The sequence below is a fragment of the Cucurbita maxima genome, unplaced genomic scaffold (genome assembly GCF_002738345.1).
Source record: "Cucurbita maxima cultivar Rimu unplaced genomic scaffold, Cmax_1.0 Cma_Scf00006, whole genome shotgun sequence".
Classification (NCBI taxonomy): Eukaryota; Viridiplantae; Streptophyta; class Magnoliopsida; order Cucurbitales; family Cucurbitaceae; genus Cucurbita; species Cucurbita maxima.
The window spans coordinates 2,447,240-2,466,229 of record NW_019272022.1 but is presented as its reverse complement, the minus strand read 5'-3'; the positions used below and the strand labels follow the sequence as shown (position 1 = coordinate 2,466,229).

Sequence of the window (18,990 nt, the reverse complement as noted above, 5' to 3'; positions counted from 1 at the left end):
TTTTTTTTTTTTTTTTTTTCTTTTCCTTCACAAATCTATACTCTTTCCTGCCACTCGTCACCGGACTGGCCTTTCGGTAACGCCCTGCCCGACCCACGAGCACAAGCACTGGGTAACATCAACAAACTTATAGTTCTGCTAACAACATTACAATTCTCACCCAACATTTGTCTCTCTGTACATATAATTCCAATCACTGGTGAGCAAATGAATCTATGCCAATGCCAATGGTGCTGGTGTTTTAAGAGGCTTCCACAATTTCATGTCACGCCTCGTTAAATCTTAACTGGAAATCCGAAGTTTTGGAATGTTCGGATTTCGCCTCGAAGCCCAGCAGTCACAATCACCATACCCCATGCTGATGATCCCTGAAACATTTCACTGGAATGAGGACTACGGTTGTTCTGAGTATTCACAATCAGCTTTTCCGCCGGCCATGTTGCTGAGATTCTGTCAAAGAAGTAGCTGTTGGTGGCACTCGAAAGTGTTCCGTGGAGAGGGCTGTTCGTGCAACCAGATGCCGAGAGTGAATCCTCGCTGCCGTTTGCTACTTCCACAGGTGTAGGGGGATGGTTAGCAGAGGAGATTTCGTCGAGATGGTTTTCGATTGTGTTGTCATCTCCACGATAATTGTCTTGAAGTTCCCATGTGTCGCCTAAACCAGGCCACGGAATAGCAACGGAGACGTCTTGACAGTGGAAATGCTCGTATGATCGAACGACTGTCACTCCCTTGCTCCTACTGGGTCGAGAATCAGCTTCGTGCTTCCATATGTACACATGTGAATCCTCGCTCGCTGATATCACGTACCTGCCGTTCGATGAAAGACAGGCCGAGATTTGGCTGTTCGTATTTCGGAACCCTGTTACAAACTTAACACTCTTAAACAGTACACATAACAACTCACTGATATAGGAACGATCATTCTATAAACAATGATATGCACTGAAACACAAATATTTGTTGGCAATGATCCTATCACTATAACTTGTGGAGCCATACGCCAATATCGTGTGTTCACAAGGCACCGAGACGATTTAACATGTAAAAATGAAACTGTAACCAACTTCTCGAAGTGCTCGGATTCTAGGAGCTTACCAAAAAGCGAGTCCAATTGGCTGGACCATTTGAAATCGTTTTTTACTTTTCACACTTGCTAGAAGTCTAAAAGACAACCCTTAAAAAACCATACTTCAACCATACCTTTAAACCTATAGACGAGATCAACACCATCGACCACTCGAACGCGTGAATCTGCAGATGTAATCAGCACTTCTGATGAACTTCCTGGAGAAAACTGTTAATCGGAAATGATCAGCAACGGGCTTCGGTTGAGTCAGTCGGGGTAGTTAAACGCGCATATAGGCAAAATATGAAAAGAGAAACACTGAAATAACCCATAAAATTACCTGGAATCCAGTAATTTTCTTGTGACTAGATTTTTTCTTCTTGTTCTGCAGATTTATCTCACTTTTTTGCTGCATCTTGTTCTCTGAAACAAAATCGTAAAAATATATATATATCGTTCGGTCGATGCCGAGATGAACAGAAGAATTTGGTCGGTCAATTACATCATTAATCAGAAAATATAATATACCAGAAGTACTGTACAATCGGCAGCTTCCCTTGTAAGAACCAACCAAAGCACCCTTTAACAGTGGGAAAGAAAACCATGTTGAGCAAGAAATAGGACTTAAGAGTTATATATAGAAACAAGGCGATGTTATGAACTATACAACCTTGCCATCAGGCGTATAGCAAGCAGCGGTCACCATCTCATGCAAGTCGCTCCAATCAACGACTTGACGATCTGGTATACTCCATATACGAACTTTGGCATCTAATGATCCACTAATGAAGTATCTATCGTCAATAGGATTAAACTGGATGCACGTTACTGTGGCACGGTACACGTGAGAAACAAACTTGCTATTAGCTATGAGACAGTTGAAGCAACCATAGAAGATACGAAAACTTGGGAATTTTAGATGATCAAATTACGCTCGGGTTTCGTTTCCGTTGTTATATAATCTTAGACTTATAAAGCAAGAGATAAAGGAAGTGAACTTACCATAATCACTGTGGGAAAAGATTTTCAAACAGGATTTGCTTGACAAATGCCAGAGCCTCACGGTTTTGTCCATTGAAGATGAGAGCAAATGCTGGGAAAATGAAAGCAAAGATTCACAATACAATATCAACACCATATTCAGTTTAAAGTGAGCCAATCCAAACAATAAATGTAGTATCGACCCAAGAAAAACAAGGTACATAAAATATGAAACTTTCACAAAACAAAAAAATTGTAACGTCCCAAGCCCACTGCTAGCAAATATTGTCCTCTTTGGACTATCCCTCTCAGGCTTCCCCTCAAGGTTTTTAAAACGCATCTGCTAGGGAGAGGTTTCCATACCCTTATAAAGAGTGTTTCGTTCTCTTCCCCAACCAATGTGGGATCCCACAAAAATGTTTCAGAATTATAAGGTGTGCCACAGCACGTGTGTTTCAAAGGATGCCTCGACTCCCCTTGAGGGTGCCCCACTCCTAGATGCGCCTACACATGCATTTCAAAACTCTGCAACTAAAGATGCAGCCTCTAACCAAAATACATAACCAAGCAATCAAGTGCAACCAAACTCTTTTCTTTATTCCACTTTTCATGTAGCAAACAAATATTTCATTAATCTGATGACCTCAACCTCCTAGGGCATTAACCTTTCTGGGAAGCCGGTCCCTTTACATAGCCTAAATAGGCTGTTTTTTCGAAGTAGCTGCAATTTCATTGGCTGGTCTAGAATCAGCTATGTCAGAATAGGCCGCTAGGGGTACGGATTTGCTAACCGTTCTTAAAAAAAGGCACATTCTTACATCTAAGTTTTTCTTTACCGAAGGTCTGTCGACCATCTTACAGTTATCCGAAACTCTCCTTATTATCTGCATCAAGAACGTTACAATAGAAACGTTCCTCAAATTTTCTTCAAGAACTTCAGACAATATTCCATGCCTTTTTCCCTCTAGAGTTTTGTTTCACATTGTTTTTATAAAAAAAAAAAGTAGAAACACTTCTATTTTATAACGGGAAATATAACGGGGAGTATACGCCATCCTTCTAAAGCCAACGAGCTTTACGGAAAAAGCTCCAATTGGCATAAATAAAAAAGAGGGTATGAACATAATGACAGAATATTTTGAGAAGAGCTCACCAAAACAAAGCCAGAAAGTTCCTAATGTAGAGCTGTCACAGCCTACGACTGTTTAACGGGATGGCGATACGTTAGTTGTTCAATTCTTGCATTCTTCGACGAAAATAGGAGTAAAGACCAAAGGTGACTACTACATAAGTCGATAAATTGCAAGAGAAAGGGACGTCGAGAAACAAGTGATTAGGATTCTCTGACTTCTCTTCCTACCAGAGTAGTGGACTTTATCAACTGTAGTTTCGAGTGAACGATATAACCTTAGCATTTATCAGTGATCCAATACGGTCCTCAAAAACAAATTTGAAACAATAGTTCAAAAAAACTAATTCCCATACTACCTTTGAAAAAGGAATGTGCATGAATATGGATGAATGACATGAATTTTTACTTTTAATACATTTCATTGATATGATCCCCCCTTTTCGTCGAGTGTGCTACCTGGTTCACTAAGTTGTTGGCTTACCAAGCACTTGATCTATCAATAATTAATAGTATATTCATGTCGACTTAGTAGCAGGTCAAATCACATGAATATTTGAAATAAGAATCTACCTACATTAAGATACCATATTCATAATACCATTCTACCATTTCTAGGCCCTGCTTCTAAGTAAACGCCCCAGCCTAGGGGCTCCAGGTCAAATCAATATCGAGTTTAAACCTTCAATAATGTCGTAATATCCATAAGAACGAACATGTCCACATAATATCTCTAAAATTAGCTCTAAACATTGGAAGTTACTTTCAGAAGTCTTAACCAGGTGGATCAAAAGATTACCAAAACCCAGCACACGTCACGTCGAAAAGATTGATACCGCTGAAAACTAAACATAAACCAATAGATATTCAAATACAAACTAACCTGAGATTTGGACCAAGAAAGGTCGAGCACGACATCGAGATGCCCCTCGAATGAACAGACAGGTTTTTCGGAAAGCCCAAATACAGTCTCTGGCACTATAACATTCTCCAAGCTCACTGATTTTCGGCTAATAGAAGATCTCCCTCTTCTCTTCTTCTCATGATGACTATCCACATTTGGAGATAATGAAGTCGGCTCTGGTGATTCGTTAGCTGTAAGTAAGAAACTCAAATTCCCTTCTTCTGGTTTCTCCATCAGTAGCTCGCCCTTCTTCTCCGACTCGACGACCTGCCAAACATGAATGATACGGTCCTCTCCTGCACTTGCAAGGTACTTCCCATCCAAACTGAACTTAATGGTCCATATTGACCCACTGTGGGCTTGTATCTCTTGGCTCTTGTAGAGTGCAGACAATTCTTTACTTGACTTTCCATACTGCCGAACTCGTACTCTCTCCGGTCCATGAAACGAAACATCTTGGCTATCATCTGTTGCAGAGCTTGACCTCCTTCCACCCTTCTCAGATGAAGTATCCCTCTCGTCACTGCTACGTCTCTCCTTTTGACCCTTCACCGTGCTAGCAACATTCTTTATACTCTTCAACCAACCTCCTTTCTTTTTCAATTTCGAACCGCTACCGATATCCCCATTCACATTTAAATCAACATTTTCGTTACAACCATTACAACCATCCTCCACATTCTGTCGCCTCATAAGTTCTTGAACAATGGGTGAATGCCCAACACACATCTCAAACTCCTCCATGGTCAACTGTCTCCCAGTGCCCACTTCCTTGAGCTTGTTCCACATACCATTTTCACTAATCTCATTCACAACAAACTCTTTCCCATTGTCAAGATCCTTGATAGTGCAGACTTTCTCATCGACCGTTCCACTCGTAGAACAACCCGAATCCTCACTAATCTCTCGTCTATTCTCGCCATTCTGAGACAATGCCGATCGATTAGGATCAGAATTGGTATTCAAAACCATTGAATCGCTTCGAATCTCATCTGCCCATCTACAATTTTTCCCAGAAGGTGGCTTATGCTGTGAAGCAATATAAGCAACCGATGAAGCTCCGTCGCTCTTGCAGCTTAGGGACTTAACAACTAAACGATTACGATTATTTGCAAATGAAGTGGTGGGGATCTCATCAACCAAATGAAATGAAAGAATTGAAGGAGAATTAATAGACGACGAATAATTACACTGATTATCAGCATCACTGCCGGAAGCTTGTGAAGAGCTCGTGTTCCTGTTACAATCAGCCGAACCATCCGATTTCGAGCGAATGATGACAGGGGGAAGCTGTCGTTGACGACTCAAATACTCCGACGACGCCGATCGACCAAAATCGGCAGCACCCTTTTCTCTATGATCCAATTCCAAAGCCGTATTAGACCGAGAGAGAGAAGGGTCACCACTAAGACCCATTTCTCGAAGAAGACGGCCACGGCGTTCCAACACAGAGGCCGGCTCGGAGATCCAAATATCGTAGTTCGAAACAGCCATTGGGAATTTGGGTATTGGAAAAGGATGCTCGGAATCATAATTGGGGGAGTTCGCGTTCGAATCTCTATCGTCATCGGAATTGGAAGTGGAACAAGAACATGAGGAGGCAATGCGATCAAGGGTCTCGTAGAAACACTCTTCTTCGTCGTCTTCGTTCACGGATTCGTTCATCATTCAAAGGGCATTGCCATCTCAATGGAAAATGCCCCAAAAACGATCGGATCAGAGATGGGGTTCGCTAAATCAATCAATCAGCCCTTGAAATGAAATGGGTATTCCCCAATAAGAATCAAAAACACAGAGAGGGACGAAACGAAGAAAAAAGAAAAGGGGAAATACAAGAAGAGAGAGGAATTTAAAGGGATCGGACAAGGAAGAACATGTAAGTATTATGTAAAAGATTTTAAGCTTCGTTAGTCGGATCCAACAAAAGAGGTCGAGAAAGGCGAAGGGGGAACGAAGCCCTATGCTGGGGTTGTGCGAAAGAGTTGGATTTAGCGCTGCCTGTGATTGGAGGTTTGAAGAACTATAAGAAACCCAGAAACCAACACACGCAGAGAGAAGACACACTGAAAAATATTGGGATTTTGGCAATGGGAATAACGGGATTGAGCAATAAAATTGTAGTATGAACAACTGGGTATGTAAAAGCAACCATAAACATAGAATTATGGAACAAGAACATGGAACCTCAATTAACAAATCCTTCCATTTCTTTTCAAAAACAGGCAATTAGAATTTGTGCATTAAAAAAATTGAGAGAAAAAAGTGATTTGGAAATGAAGAACCCAACAGTTTTACTGTGTACTAAACCAACCAAAGCAGAGCTTCTCTTCTTCTCAATTCTCGTACCATTCTCTATGTTTTTTAAGTTCATTTCCTAATGAACATTGCTTTTGTCTTTTTTTGTAAACACTAAGGAAATATCTTCCCATTGATTCTTTTGAGGTTTTGTTATGAACTTTCTCTCTTTTACTCTCAGTATATTTCATGCACTAAATTAAACAAAATGCCTTTTGAAGCATTTAGTTTACTTCCATTAAAGCAAAAAAATACATTTTTAATTACAAAAGGTATTTTAATATCAACTCGAGTAAAGTTAAACTTGTCATCTTTGTAAACTTTAAAAAGTTTTGTGCTTGTATGTGCAGTCATATCCCCCTGCTCAAGGTTATATATTGTAAGTTGTTGTTATCTCTCTCTTTCTTGCTTATATAACGTCTCTTTCTAAAATCTCTCTTTGCCCTCGTTTTCTAAAACCTCTTTTAAAATCGAGGCTAGAGGCTCGATCATACGTCGCTTGGCCATAGGCGACGCAATAACAAAATGGCTTAGCTCATTTGTCGTTGTAAAGTGAGTGCCGCACAATCGCTAGTCCGCTACCTTCAAAAGTGTGATTTGTAGTATCTAAGTTCGACATTGATGGGCTTCGGTGGTCTCAACTTGTAACAACCCAAGTCCACTGCGGGTAGCGTTAGCCCATTACGTATAATTATCAACCTCATGGTTTTAAAATGCGTATATTAGAGAGAGGATTCCACACTTTTATAAAAAATGTTTGGTTTCCCTCCTCAACCGATATGGGATCTAACAATCCACCCTCCTTGTGAGCCCAGCATTCTTGTTAGCACACCGCCCGATGTCTGGCTCTAATACCATTTGTAACCGCCAAAACCCACCACTAGTAGATATTGTTAGTTTTAACCCATTACGCAGTTAGTTTCACAAATTTAAAACTCGTCTATTAAGGAGAGATTTCCACATTCTTATCAGAAATGTTTTGTTCTCCTCTACCGCTATAGTAGTCTTATCATTATATTTAATCTTGTACAAATATGTTTATAAGTGAGATAATTGTCTATACTTCAACATAAGAGCATCCTTTTTCGAAAGACAGTTGAGTCCTCTCATCTTTTGTTCCGTTCTCAAGTCCCCTAACCATAGAAGCGTTGACTTACATTGTGAGCATCTCGGGTGTGAAGGTACGACGTCGGCGAGACCGAAAAAAAACATAAAGAAATGGGCTCTTGGGAAGCCCAAGAAAAAGTAGAGGTGGAAAGAGCACAAATGTAGAAGCTATAATGGCGAACAAGTTAGTGTACTCCCAACCGTCCTGAAGCTGTCCAGCCCATTACTGGTAACCGAAGGTGACACCCCATGGCTATAACTCCTTTAGGGACCATCTTATCAATGCTTCCATGCAACATTTATCTCTCTCTCTCCCTCTATCAATCTAGTCCTTAAAACAACCCCTCAATACTTTCCTCTGCCATGGCCTTGAATCCCGACTCCCGATTCGTATTTACATCGTTCCGATCGTCAAATGATAATATATCTCTCTCGAAATTTGCATCGTTTTTCGTACTTATACAATAAAATTACTCCATTTTCGATGCACAACATAGGTTTGACCATAGAAAGCAAAGAAACATTGAATTTGGAACCGAGCTACCAAGACGGGAAATGCTGATCTCGAGTTAAGGGTTATGTGAAATGAGTACAAAAACAGGGGTTTGGAAGGGAATGGGTAGAGTGGGGATAGTATAAATGTTGTCCTTACATGAAAACAAAAGTCAATAGCATTCATTTTGATTGGATGATCTTTTAATTCCATTAGATATTTGTTTGTACCGTCATCCAAAGAACATTTCGATATTTGGAAACTTTGATGGTGTAGCATAGATTGGGTCGGGTTGAAATACTTTTACACTTAATCTAATAATTTGGGTTATATATTTTCTTAATCAGAACAAATTATAAATTTTTTTGGGTCGAATTGAATTGGATAAAGTCAAAACATTTTAACTTTTATTTATATATATATATTATCCAAATAATTCTGATTAAATAACGGTAATTTATTCAAATTTTTATTTTTAATAAAAGAAAAACATCTATATAATTATATATATATAACATATAAAAAAAAAACTTTTTTTTTTTTTGAGAGTTTTTTTTTACAAAACTAAGGAAGGGAATTAGAGTTAATTTGGATCAGAAGATGACATTTTTGTTGTCCTAAATTACGAGAAAAATATTTGTTTTTGTATAGATGGATTATAACTCTACAACTTTAGTAAATAAATCAAATTGATTCGAGTTTCGTAGGAAAAGTTATGAAAATTAAAAAAAAAATAGAAATAAATCGAAACTGATTGAAAATCAGGCAAATTTTTGTACAGAACACGAGGAGGATTAATTGCTGGCGGACGCATGTTAGGCTAAGGGAAGGAGACGAGCGTCGACAACAAGAGGAGATATGCGTCAGGCAATGAGGTAAACACATATTGTAAAAGGAGTAGAGTTACACATCAGACACTAGCAAGATACGTGTCAAGAAGATCCAACTCGATTACCCTCATGCGACCCGTGTCAAAGTGTTGCATTGACTTGAACTGATGCAAACGAACTTATCCATGTGCACCACGTGTTGCATGAAAAACACACATACTTCCTCCCCTATGCGTATGCCTATCTACCCATGGTTGTGTGGATGAGCATGCATGAGTTCTTTTTACCTGTTCGACTTCCATTAGACCGTTTTTAAACTGACGTTATTAGATAGAAGTTCGATTCATGAGTTATAATTTTTTTTTCTTTTTGTTAGTTTAGCTCGAATTCAAAATAAATTCAGGTTATATATTTTTTTCAATCCATCTCTCATGCCCTCTCTCGACCATCTACGTCCCTCTCAAGCCGTACCTCTCTCGATTCTTTCCATCTCTAAAACTCTGTCTTTCATGCTCGTATCTCTTGACCATTTTTGGGTCTTGTTTCGCTTCTCTACCTCTTTCAACTATTGTAGTACCTCTTAAGTCTCGTCTCTCTCGACTCTTTACATCTTTGACACACTCTTTCACTCGTCTCTTACACTTTGACTCTTAAGTCTCATCGTCTCTCGAAACTCTAAAATATTTATAAAATGCAGAGAGTTGGGTTAGATTGTAAACTTTATTCCATCTATAATTTAATCTTAAACTTAAAAGACAATAAATAATTAAAATAATTATGGAGGTGAAAATTAAACAATTTGATTGTTAGAAATGTGCCAATTAGTTGTAGCTTCTAGAAGAATCATACTCAGAAATATTTCTAAAATAAAAAATAATCCATTAATTATATGAATCCTCCTTCCCACTATCTATAGACATTGTCATTGGATGCTTCTTAATTATCAATAATTAATTATTAAATTAGGATTAATAATTCAAATATATATTTTATTATTTTGCAAGAAAAATACCATTTGATATCAATAAAAACCTCGTGCCTTGATTCCAAACAGCCTGTATTACCTTTAAAATATCACAATAAAAGAATTTACTTTTATATATATATTATATGATTTTCTGGTCAAGCTTTAATTCTATTTTCTTTTCTTTTTTTTTTTCTTTTTTAAAAACCAAATTTCATTAGGTCAATAGTAAGATTAAATTTTTAATAATTGCTCTTATGTAACAAATAATATTATTATTTCTTTTTTAAAAAAACATTTTATTGTCATTTAATTTTAATTTTTGTTAATGTTATTTTGTGATTTTAAATATATATATTAACATTACATAGTTGGTTAAAATGATTATCGAATTAAGAAAAAATTAGAGATGTTCATAGAGTAAGTTGAGGTCGAGTATGTGTTCCTTGTCCGTGTCTCCATTCTTCATTTAATTTTATGAAGATTGGAGTATAGATTTCTCTCGAAGAATTCGTGGAGATCAAATGTTCAATGAATCTTCGCAGGAATTTGAGAGGATCGAGTTTTCATTGTATCGTCACGAAAATTTATTCTCAATGGATTGTGAGATCCCACATCGGTTGGAAATGGGAACATAACATTCCTTATAAGGGTGTGAAAATCTTTTTCTAGCAGATATGTTTTTAAACCATGGGACTGACGGTGATATGTAACGAGTCAAACTAGATAATATCTACTAGCAGTGGGCTTAGGTTGTTACCAATGGTATCAGAGGTAGATATTGAATGTTGTGCTAGCAAGAACACGGGCCCATAGGAATAAAACATTTTCATGAGATTAAAGAAACATCTGCCACTATGTATTTTTTTTTCTAATAATAATAAATTTCCACTAAAAATTTTCTATTCCTCAGCCAAGTTATTGCCTCATTGTACCAAGACGATGCATCTTTTTTAGAACACCAGTTTGTTGTCCAAGAATCTGTGACAGACCCTAAAACCAATCATTTCCCAAAGCCCCATAACATTAGGGACTCTTTATAGCTGCTCCCAAATAGTCCCATTTCACAATCCCTAAACAAACAGTTGATTTGCAGAGTCACCCAAGTTGTAAAAGAAATAAAATTCAAATAAAATTTTGGTTCAGGCATTTCATCAAACATGTGGTGATCACACCCGCCACGGCCACGAACGAGCGTGTGAAACAAATATGTTATTCAATTCAAAGCTGTCTAAATCTACCCCTGCATTGTTTTCTACACGTTTAAGCCAACCCCATTGAGCTGGCTCTCAAATTCAGACAATCCCAAAGAAGTTCAGCAAAGAAAACTTACTAAAAAAAAAAACAAAGAAAGGGGCTTAAAGAAACATTACCCATGTCCATGAATGGCCACAAGAATCGGCAATTATGTGAGTAGTTGTTGAGGGAATTGGAGAATATAGAAATGGAAGTGAAAGATATGTTCTTTGGAGATATGAAGATTAAAGAAAGTGAGGATTTGGATGAGACGGATGGAAAGTTGAGCGCATGTGGGAGATAGCGATGTTGTGATGAGGGGCTGCGCACTCCAATCAATGTGAGACTTCACAATCCGCTCAAGATTTAGTGTCATCACTAATATACTCTTCTGTGTCTAGTTCTGATACCATTTGTAACAACTCAAGCTTAATGCTAATATATATTATTTGCTTTGACTCTTTACATATTGCCGTCAGCCTCACAGTTTTAATATGCATCTATTAAGGAGGGAATCAAAGTGTTCTAAAAGAAAAGATGAATGGTTGACGGTTTTATATTATATTTTATTAATAAGATTCAATAATGAATCAAAGCTAATAGATGCTACAATTATATTATAATATATGTAACAATTATTTGAGTGTTGCTAACCATAATCTAACCTATGAAAAAAAAAAAAAAAAGTATCATTGTGATTGTGATTATAGTATTAATGTGTTCATGAGCTAATAATTTAGTTTATTTGGATAAATCTTATTAATAGCTTGTTTGACCGGTGATTAAAGTCTTTTTACAGGTTAACCTTTCCAAATCCTCTTAAGTGAATTGCTTATTATGGTTTGTAAAATGATGTTTGTTTTGGCTTGTTACGTATCGTCATTAATCTCATGTCATCAACCTCATGGTTTTAAAATGTATCTATTAGGGACAAATTTCTAGTCGATATGGGATCTTATAATTCACCCTTCTCTACCCCTTTGGAGGCATAGCGTCCTCATTGGCATCTCCAATTGGTGTCGGGCTCTAATACCATTTTTAATAGCTCAAGATCATCGTTACCGATATTATCCGCTTTTAGAACCCAAACCCATAGGCCAAATGCCCCCTTTGTAGTTTTAGAGTATTCCCTCTAAATGAGAACCAAATAGGACCTTGTATTGGACCATAAGAAGAGCACCAAAAGAAAATTATCACAACGACCCTCGTCGTTGGTATGATATTATCTACTTTGAGCATAAGCTCACATAACTTTGCTTTTGATTTTCCCGAAATGTCTCATATCTCTCACTTATATACCCATGATCTTCTCCTTAATTAGCCACAACTCCAACCATCGTCAACATACACTCGCAATGAAAACTCCCTTCCTCAAAGTTTTGCACGAGGAAGGTTTGTCGCCGAACATGGTTAGGCACTTAGTGTGGTAGGCATTCATTATCGACCCACAAACAAGCAAAACCTCACCAATGATGTGTGTATTGGGTTGGGATCCTGATGGGGTGAAGATCAAATATGAACAATGAACAAGCTAATTTGAAGCTAATGGATGAACGATGAACGATGAACGATGAACGAGCGAATTTGAAGCAGAAATTTGAAGCAGAAAGTGATTATTTTGGGACTCTGTTTGAATTAAAAACATAACTATGAACATAAATAAAATTATACAAACAGAATAAACAAAAAAAATTAAGAACACTTCACTTTTTACAAATCCAATAGCAAAAAAATGAAACAATATAAATTACAACACAAAAGGCAAACATGGCAGCATCATCCATGGCCTTATTAAGTATAAGAATCATCCTATTTTCTTCGTCTCAGTCATCACTCACGTATTATCTGCAGAATAATCAAACAATTTTATTCAACGACTCAATCTCAACAAAGAACTCGAGACAATCGTCCCCTATAGCACAGAATCGACTTAACAAGAGAATAAAGAGGTCGATGGATCAATCCAAGGCGGTGTTTCGGCTTTTATGTCCGAAAAAAAGTAGCTTTCTAAACCCCTTAGGTTCTTTGGAAGAGTTTTCATCACTAATCCATTTCTTCCTCGAGTGTGTTGAGTACTCCGAGACCATCTCGTTAGTTGAGGGAGGAATCGAGATTTTGATCTCGGAAATTTCAGGTGTGGCTAAACCAGTATTCAAGACTACACGACCTAAGGCTTTATCAGACAACACCGCAAAATCGACCATCTTTTCCAAAGCATGTTCGTTGTGACCGTTAGAAACGATTTTTTCTTCATTAAGAACTAAAGGTGCTTTAGATAAATCGATAACCTTGTCGTTTGAACTACCATTGCCTTGAGTAATAAAAGTTTCATCATTTTTCTCAACTGAATGGGTAGTGTGTACCTCCTTGATATCTTCGATATCATCGATGACGGTCTCGATTGGTTGAGTTGCGTTCAGTACTGCCGACTCAGCTGGCAATGCTACTACGTCTTCCTTGCCATCCATTGTTGTCTGGCCATAAGAATCAGAAGAAAGTGGCTTACTCAATTTCTTGTGCTCGTGTTTTAAATCGGAAGGTTGATAAGTTTCTTACTGTCAGATTTAGGGAACTTTTCTGATGAGGTAATGCCACTCGCTCTCGAGGTCGGCTTTTTTGGTTGACTCGATGGTGATTGAGTTGCAGATACCTTCTGAGGTGTACGAGCCATTGCAAGTCGATCTATCGTTGAACTCCTAAGTACAGGCTTAGGTGACTTCTTGGCTTCTTGGACCAGGGATTGGCTTTTTTGCTTCTCAATCTTGGTTACACCAGGCTTAGAACTCCTTTCAGCAATTCTTTTCTGGCGTTGAATCGCCAACTCTTCCATTCTCTTTCTCGTCTCTTCTTCCTAAAATATTACGACAAACACGAAAACGAAAACAAAATTAGTTAGAAAACCTGCCCGGAGAATTTCAACCGAATGCAGGTGCGAAAAGGCAAGAAAACCGAATACCTTTTCGAATTTGCTCTTCGGGACGGTAGTTCTGCCTCCAGAAAGTGGTTTTCGTGTTCGTGATTGAACATCATATTTTCCCTTAGCTAGATGTCCTCCCAAGGATTTGGATCTGGCTTCTTTACTTGGAACTTTGCCCCCAGATTCTTTATTTTTATTACTCTTATCCCCACCGTCATCAGCTTCGATATCACTGTGCTTACTCTTCGCTATGGTTGAAAAATTATTTTCATAGTCCATTTCTGGGCTCCAAGATGCTACCGTGTGCTCTGTAGCTATATCACGATCAAGCATCATGTAAAGGTCATCCGGTTCACTGACACCAAGAGTTGCAGGCTTTTCGTCTCTTGAGGTTTCTTGTTTGACATACTCATTTTCGGCATCCCCAACAATGTCTGACACCATGCTTATGTCTCGTCTAGATTGAAAGTCGGATTGGTCATCTACTAATGGTCGAGGCTGAATCATGAAAGAGTCATCAGCCAACACGTCTTTCTTGTTTTTCTCTGAATAGAAATGGTCTTGAGCCGATGAAGAGAACTCGGTGTCGTAAACTCTGGGACCGACGTTTTGACACTGATTTTCTGATTTATTAGTCGGATTGCTGACAAACCAATCGCCTTCTGTTTGCGTTTTCATTTTGGACGACACATTGGTGAAATCGGACGCAGAGGAATGCACATGGCTCCCTGATTCTCCACCTCTTTGTGAATACAATAACTCTTCATATGTGCTTTCTCTCCTTCTATTAATGGGGTTGGCAACATCACCAGCTTCAAAATTTTCAATATGTGTTCTCCCTTCATTACCCGAACTCCTGTCTGTCACGACGAAAGAATCGCACGAAACTTCACGTTGTCTCGGTGCTCTCTCTGATTCCAAGTTTAGCATAGGTGACCTCCCCTCATGGCCGTCTTGATCCTGAACTGAGGGCAATTCACGAGACTTTTCCGGCTCCCTTTCGCTCATAAGAAGATTCTGGAAAGCATCCCATGGGCTACTGATCTTTTCTCCCTCTGAATTGTTCGATATCCCGTTAGTCACCCGTTCTGCAGAATCGTTTAAGCCATCTGCATTGTCATGGCCATTTTGTTTCTTTTGGTGTCGACTGGTTGCCTTATGTCTTCTCTCCAACGTCCCAACAGCTTCCTCTACCTGCTGTTTGATGGAATCGCCATCAATAAACTCACCCTCGTCGGATGAATCATCCTCTGAGTGGCTACCCTTTTCGCCATTCCTCTTTGACGTTATGTAGTTAATATTACGTATAACGACCGTTCTTGAAGATTTCTTGCCATGCTTTTTCTTACGTATCTTTTCCGTTGAGTATTGCTTTTTATCATCTGCAGATTGGTCATCTGATTCACAGTCGACACTGGATTCACCAGACTCTGTAGTTGCTTCTTGTTCTGAAGTTCTCTCCTTATGTGAATGTTTCTTCTTACTCCTACGAGATTTAGAACTTCTATGACCGCCAGGCTCTCGGTCGGAAGCAAGACTCAAGTCCTCAGCATTTGATGGCCACTGCATATTCCCTGGGTAATATGGTGGCGGCATCTGCATTCCGGGGAAAAGATATCCTTGATATGGAGGATATAAAGGACCTTGAAAGTTTTGCATATATTGAGGATGATTAGGCCACGTCGTTGGCACTTGAGCTTTCCCATTCATCGACATTTGTGCTGATTTCGGAAGGCTACCATCTGCATATTTTTTACCATATGAAACGAAATCGATAAGAGATCCCTCTACACAAGCATGTCTTTCTTTCTCATCATAAGATAACACTCATTCTGGAAAAATAGACGCACAAGAATCAGTTTCTAGCAGACATTGTCTGCTTTTGCCCATTACGTATCACCGTCAGCCTCACGGTTTTAACATGCGTTTGCTAGGAAGAGGTTTCCACACCCTTATAAGGAATGCTTCGTTCTCCTCTCCAACTGATGTGAGATCTCACACATATTGAATTTATAGAATCAAGGTGGAACAGATATCGAGTTTCAGACAATGTACTAGAGTATAGTTTATATGTGAATTTAGGCAGCAAAAACCGCACATATGTAGATTCATAGTATATCATACCTTGATTGTTCTCTGAACTTCCTTGACTTGCTGACGAATCAGATTTTGATACATGAGCATTGACGTTAGATTCGTTCTCTTCACCAGCTAGTACGATACCAGAAGTTTCTGAGTACGAAAATGCTGGCTGAGAGAATGCCTGCATAGCTGCTATTTCGTCTATCCAGAGCTTGTCTTCGTTCTTTCGCTTGCATAAGTCCATAAAATTTATACATGCTTCCCTAAATCAGGCAAATTATAATACTTAGATTCTTTATCTACTATTCCAAACAAACAATCCCTTGAAAAAGGAAAAGGGAAGCCAAACAGGTGAATGAAGAAGCAAACAGATAGTGGATCACTTGATGTTCTATTCATCATTTGTGTAACAGCTCAAGCTCAAGCCCACCGCTAACAGATATTGTCCGCTTTTGCCTCGTTACGTATCGATGTTAGTCTCACGACTTTAAAACGCGTCTGCTAGGGAGAGGTTTCCACACCCTTATAAGGGATGCTTCGTTTCCCTCTCCAACCGATATGAGATCTCACAATCCACCTCCCTTGGGGGGCAGCGTTATTAGATATTGTATGTTTTGGTTCGTTACGTATCACTATTGGCCTCACAGCTTTAAAACGTGTCTGCTATAGAGAGGTTTCCACACCCTTATAAGGAATGCTTCGTTTCACTCTCCAACCGAGGTGAGATTTCACCATTCGAATTTGAATTATGTGTTCAAAATGGCACTAACTTCCTTTGTCCAAAGATAAACATGGTTATTAAAGAAATATTGCCCAAAACCTATGTTCATCAACGTTAAGTAGTTCACTCATTCAACAATATACTTGTTTTATCCAGAAAAAATGGGAGAAAAAGGCCTACGTTGTGTAATGTCGGCATAGTGTGCCACACCCTGGCCGAGACTACCCTACTAACTCAGTACAAGTTGAGACTTGATAATAGATTCCATTGCCCACTCGGGGTCTACTGTCGTCATAGCTCATCCTCGGTTGGTAGTGTGAGATCCAACATCAATTGGAGAGAGAAATGGGAGTCTGCGAGGACACTGGGCACCGAAAGGGAGTGGATTATGAGATCCCACATCGATTGGAGAAGGGAACGAAGCATTTTTTATAAGGGTGTGGAAACCTCTCCCTAGTAGACACGTTTTAAAAACCTTGAGGGGAAGCCCAAAAGGAAAAGTCCAAAGAGGACAATATCTGCTAGCGGTGGGCTAGGATCATTACAGGTAGGGTAGTCAAGAGCGGGGTGTGACGCTGTGTCCATCTCTTTCAATCAAAAAACAAATCATTTTGGTCAATCATAGCCCATGAATGCCAAATCCATACCTCAAACGTGAAGCTCCAAAAGCCTCAGCAAAAGCTATAAGATCCTCAATATAATCCATCTCATATCCCGCAGCCGAAGCACGAGCATAAGCCATTGCTTGATCTTTGTGTAGCACAGCCTTTCGAGTTTCTAAAACACGTTGAAGACGGATCCTGTAGATTACCCATTACTGAAATTCAGTGCATTAGAGAAATGACACTATCAAATCTAAAACACATCCTAAATTAGCTACGAATAATACAAACACTAATATTACTTGGGATTGTCCTTCAATGTAGCATCATCGTTAATATCATCTGAATCGCCCTTCACCTGTTCTCCCCTCATCACAATAAACGCTCCAACATTACTGCATGAACAACCATAAGACATGGCAGCTCCAGGGAATCACAAAACAAACAACTTACCCGCTGCATTGGGCTCGATCGTTTTGAGTTCCAATCAGCAACCGTTGCGTTTTCTGAAAATGCGATTTCAAACACCATAAGATGCATCAAACATAGTTAAATCTAAATGAAAGCATTCTATGAATCACAAAGAATCTAAATAGCTCCAGTTATCCAAGAACAAGCTCATTGCAGTATCAATAGGCCCTTAAGCAATACCTTCAGCATCTGCGGACATGGAATTCTCGATCTGCACAATCTCCTTTTCTATGGTAACAAATCTCTCAAGAACCTCCGGTGTGCTTACAAATCTCACAAATCTGTATCAACAAATCCACAAAAGAGTTCATGCTAAAGCTTGGATCAAACCCAAGACTCTGAATTCTAATTCTAATAATCTTCATAACGAAGAGAAGAACAAATAACCTCTGAAGGGTGCCCTTAGTGAACCAAGAAGCGTTTGATCCTGCAATTGGGCGAAGAGTAATGGAGTAACCCCCTTTAGAAATCTGATCTCGAGCACATTTGAGGTGGGAGATAAATGGCTGAAGAAGCCCAGATGCCAGTTTCTCAGTAGCACCACCATTAGCTGAGATAACCAATTCACATCTTCAAGAAACAAGCAAAAACACCAAAGAAATCAAAATCAGAACAAAACCCAGATGACAAAAACAAAAATCCCCAAACCCCAGATGAATTAACCGCAAGTTAGATCGATAAGAACCTGGTTCTAGTGGGAGTGAGCTGAAACAGAGCATGATTCAAACGAGTGCGAGGATCCATGGAAAGCTAAAGAACAAAGAAAGAGAAAGATAATTTTACAAATGGGTCATAGATTCATAGCTTCAACAGTTCATTCATTGGATTGAAGCCTCCTCCAAACAGTAAATCGCTCGTTATGTGCTGCAATTTCCACATGGAGGGTTTGAAACAGAGAGAGAGAGAGAGAGAAGAAAAAGATAACACGAATAGAATGAATGTGTGCCAGCAGAAATCGACGGAGGTAGCACATGGGACAGTGAATGAAGCTTATAGAATGAAGAGAAGAGGATTTGTTTAGGGCATTATTGAATGTGGGTCCATGTGAAATTGCCGACAAGTTCGTATTTCATCACTAACCCACTAAAATCCCCCAATTTCAATGCCAGGGTGATCTCTTCTTTATCTGAAACAATGATTCCAAGAAGCTTTTACTTAGTCATTTTCACAGCAAGAATTGGAAAGAAAG

The 18,990-nt window shown here is 38.9% G+C and overlaps 2 protein-coding genes across 3 annotated transcripts; both read right to left on the bottom strand.

Annotated features, from left to right (window-relative positions):
- Positions 1-20: 20 nt before the first annotated feature.
- Positions 21-6,465, bottom strand: LOC111480463 (WD repeat-containing protein 44-like). Its single transcript, XM_023125515.1, has 7 exons — positions 4,063-6,465; positions 2,072-2,162; positions 1,740-1,897; positions 1,598-1,649; positions 1,410-1,492; positions 1,204-1,297; positions 21-862 (listed from the first exon to the last, which is right to left on the bottom strand). Exons 1-7 carry the CDS (start codon positions 5,749-5,751, stop codon positions 276-278), a joined length of 2,754 nt encoding a protein of 917 aa, XP_022981283.1. The 5' UTR covers positions 5,752-6,465; the 3' UTR covers positions 21-275.
- Positions 6,466-12,604: 6,139 nt separating this feature from the next.
- On the bottom strand, positions 12,605-18,990 carry LOC111480481 (COP1-interacting protein 7-like). Of its 2 annotated transcripts, XM_023125544.1 has the most exons (11): positions 18,487-18,990; positions 18,189-18,371; positions 17,982-18,082; positions 17,784-17,836; positions 17,633-17,688; positions 17,376-17,528; positions 16,050-16,270; positions 13,965-15,667; positions 13,565-13,859; positions 13,372-13,482; positions 12,605-12,853 (listed from the first exon to the last, which is right to left on the bottom strand). In XM_023125544.1, exons 1-10 carry the CDS (start codon positions 18,543-18,545, stop codon positions 13,439-13,441), a joined length of 2,868 nt encoding a protein of 955 aa, XP_022981312.1. In that variant the 5' UTR covers positions 18,546-18,990; the 3' UTR covers positions 12,605-12,853; positions 13,372-13,438. The 2 variants fall into 2 exon arrangements, with proteins under 2 accessions (XP_022981312.1, XP_022981313.1); XM_023125545.1 differs by lacking the exons at positions 17,784-17,836; positions 17,982-18,082; positions 18,189-18,371; positions 18,487-18,990 and having other exon boundaries at positions 17,376-17,545; positions 17,633-17,681.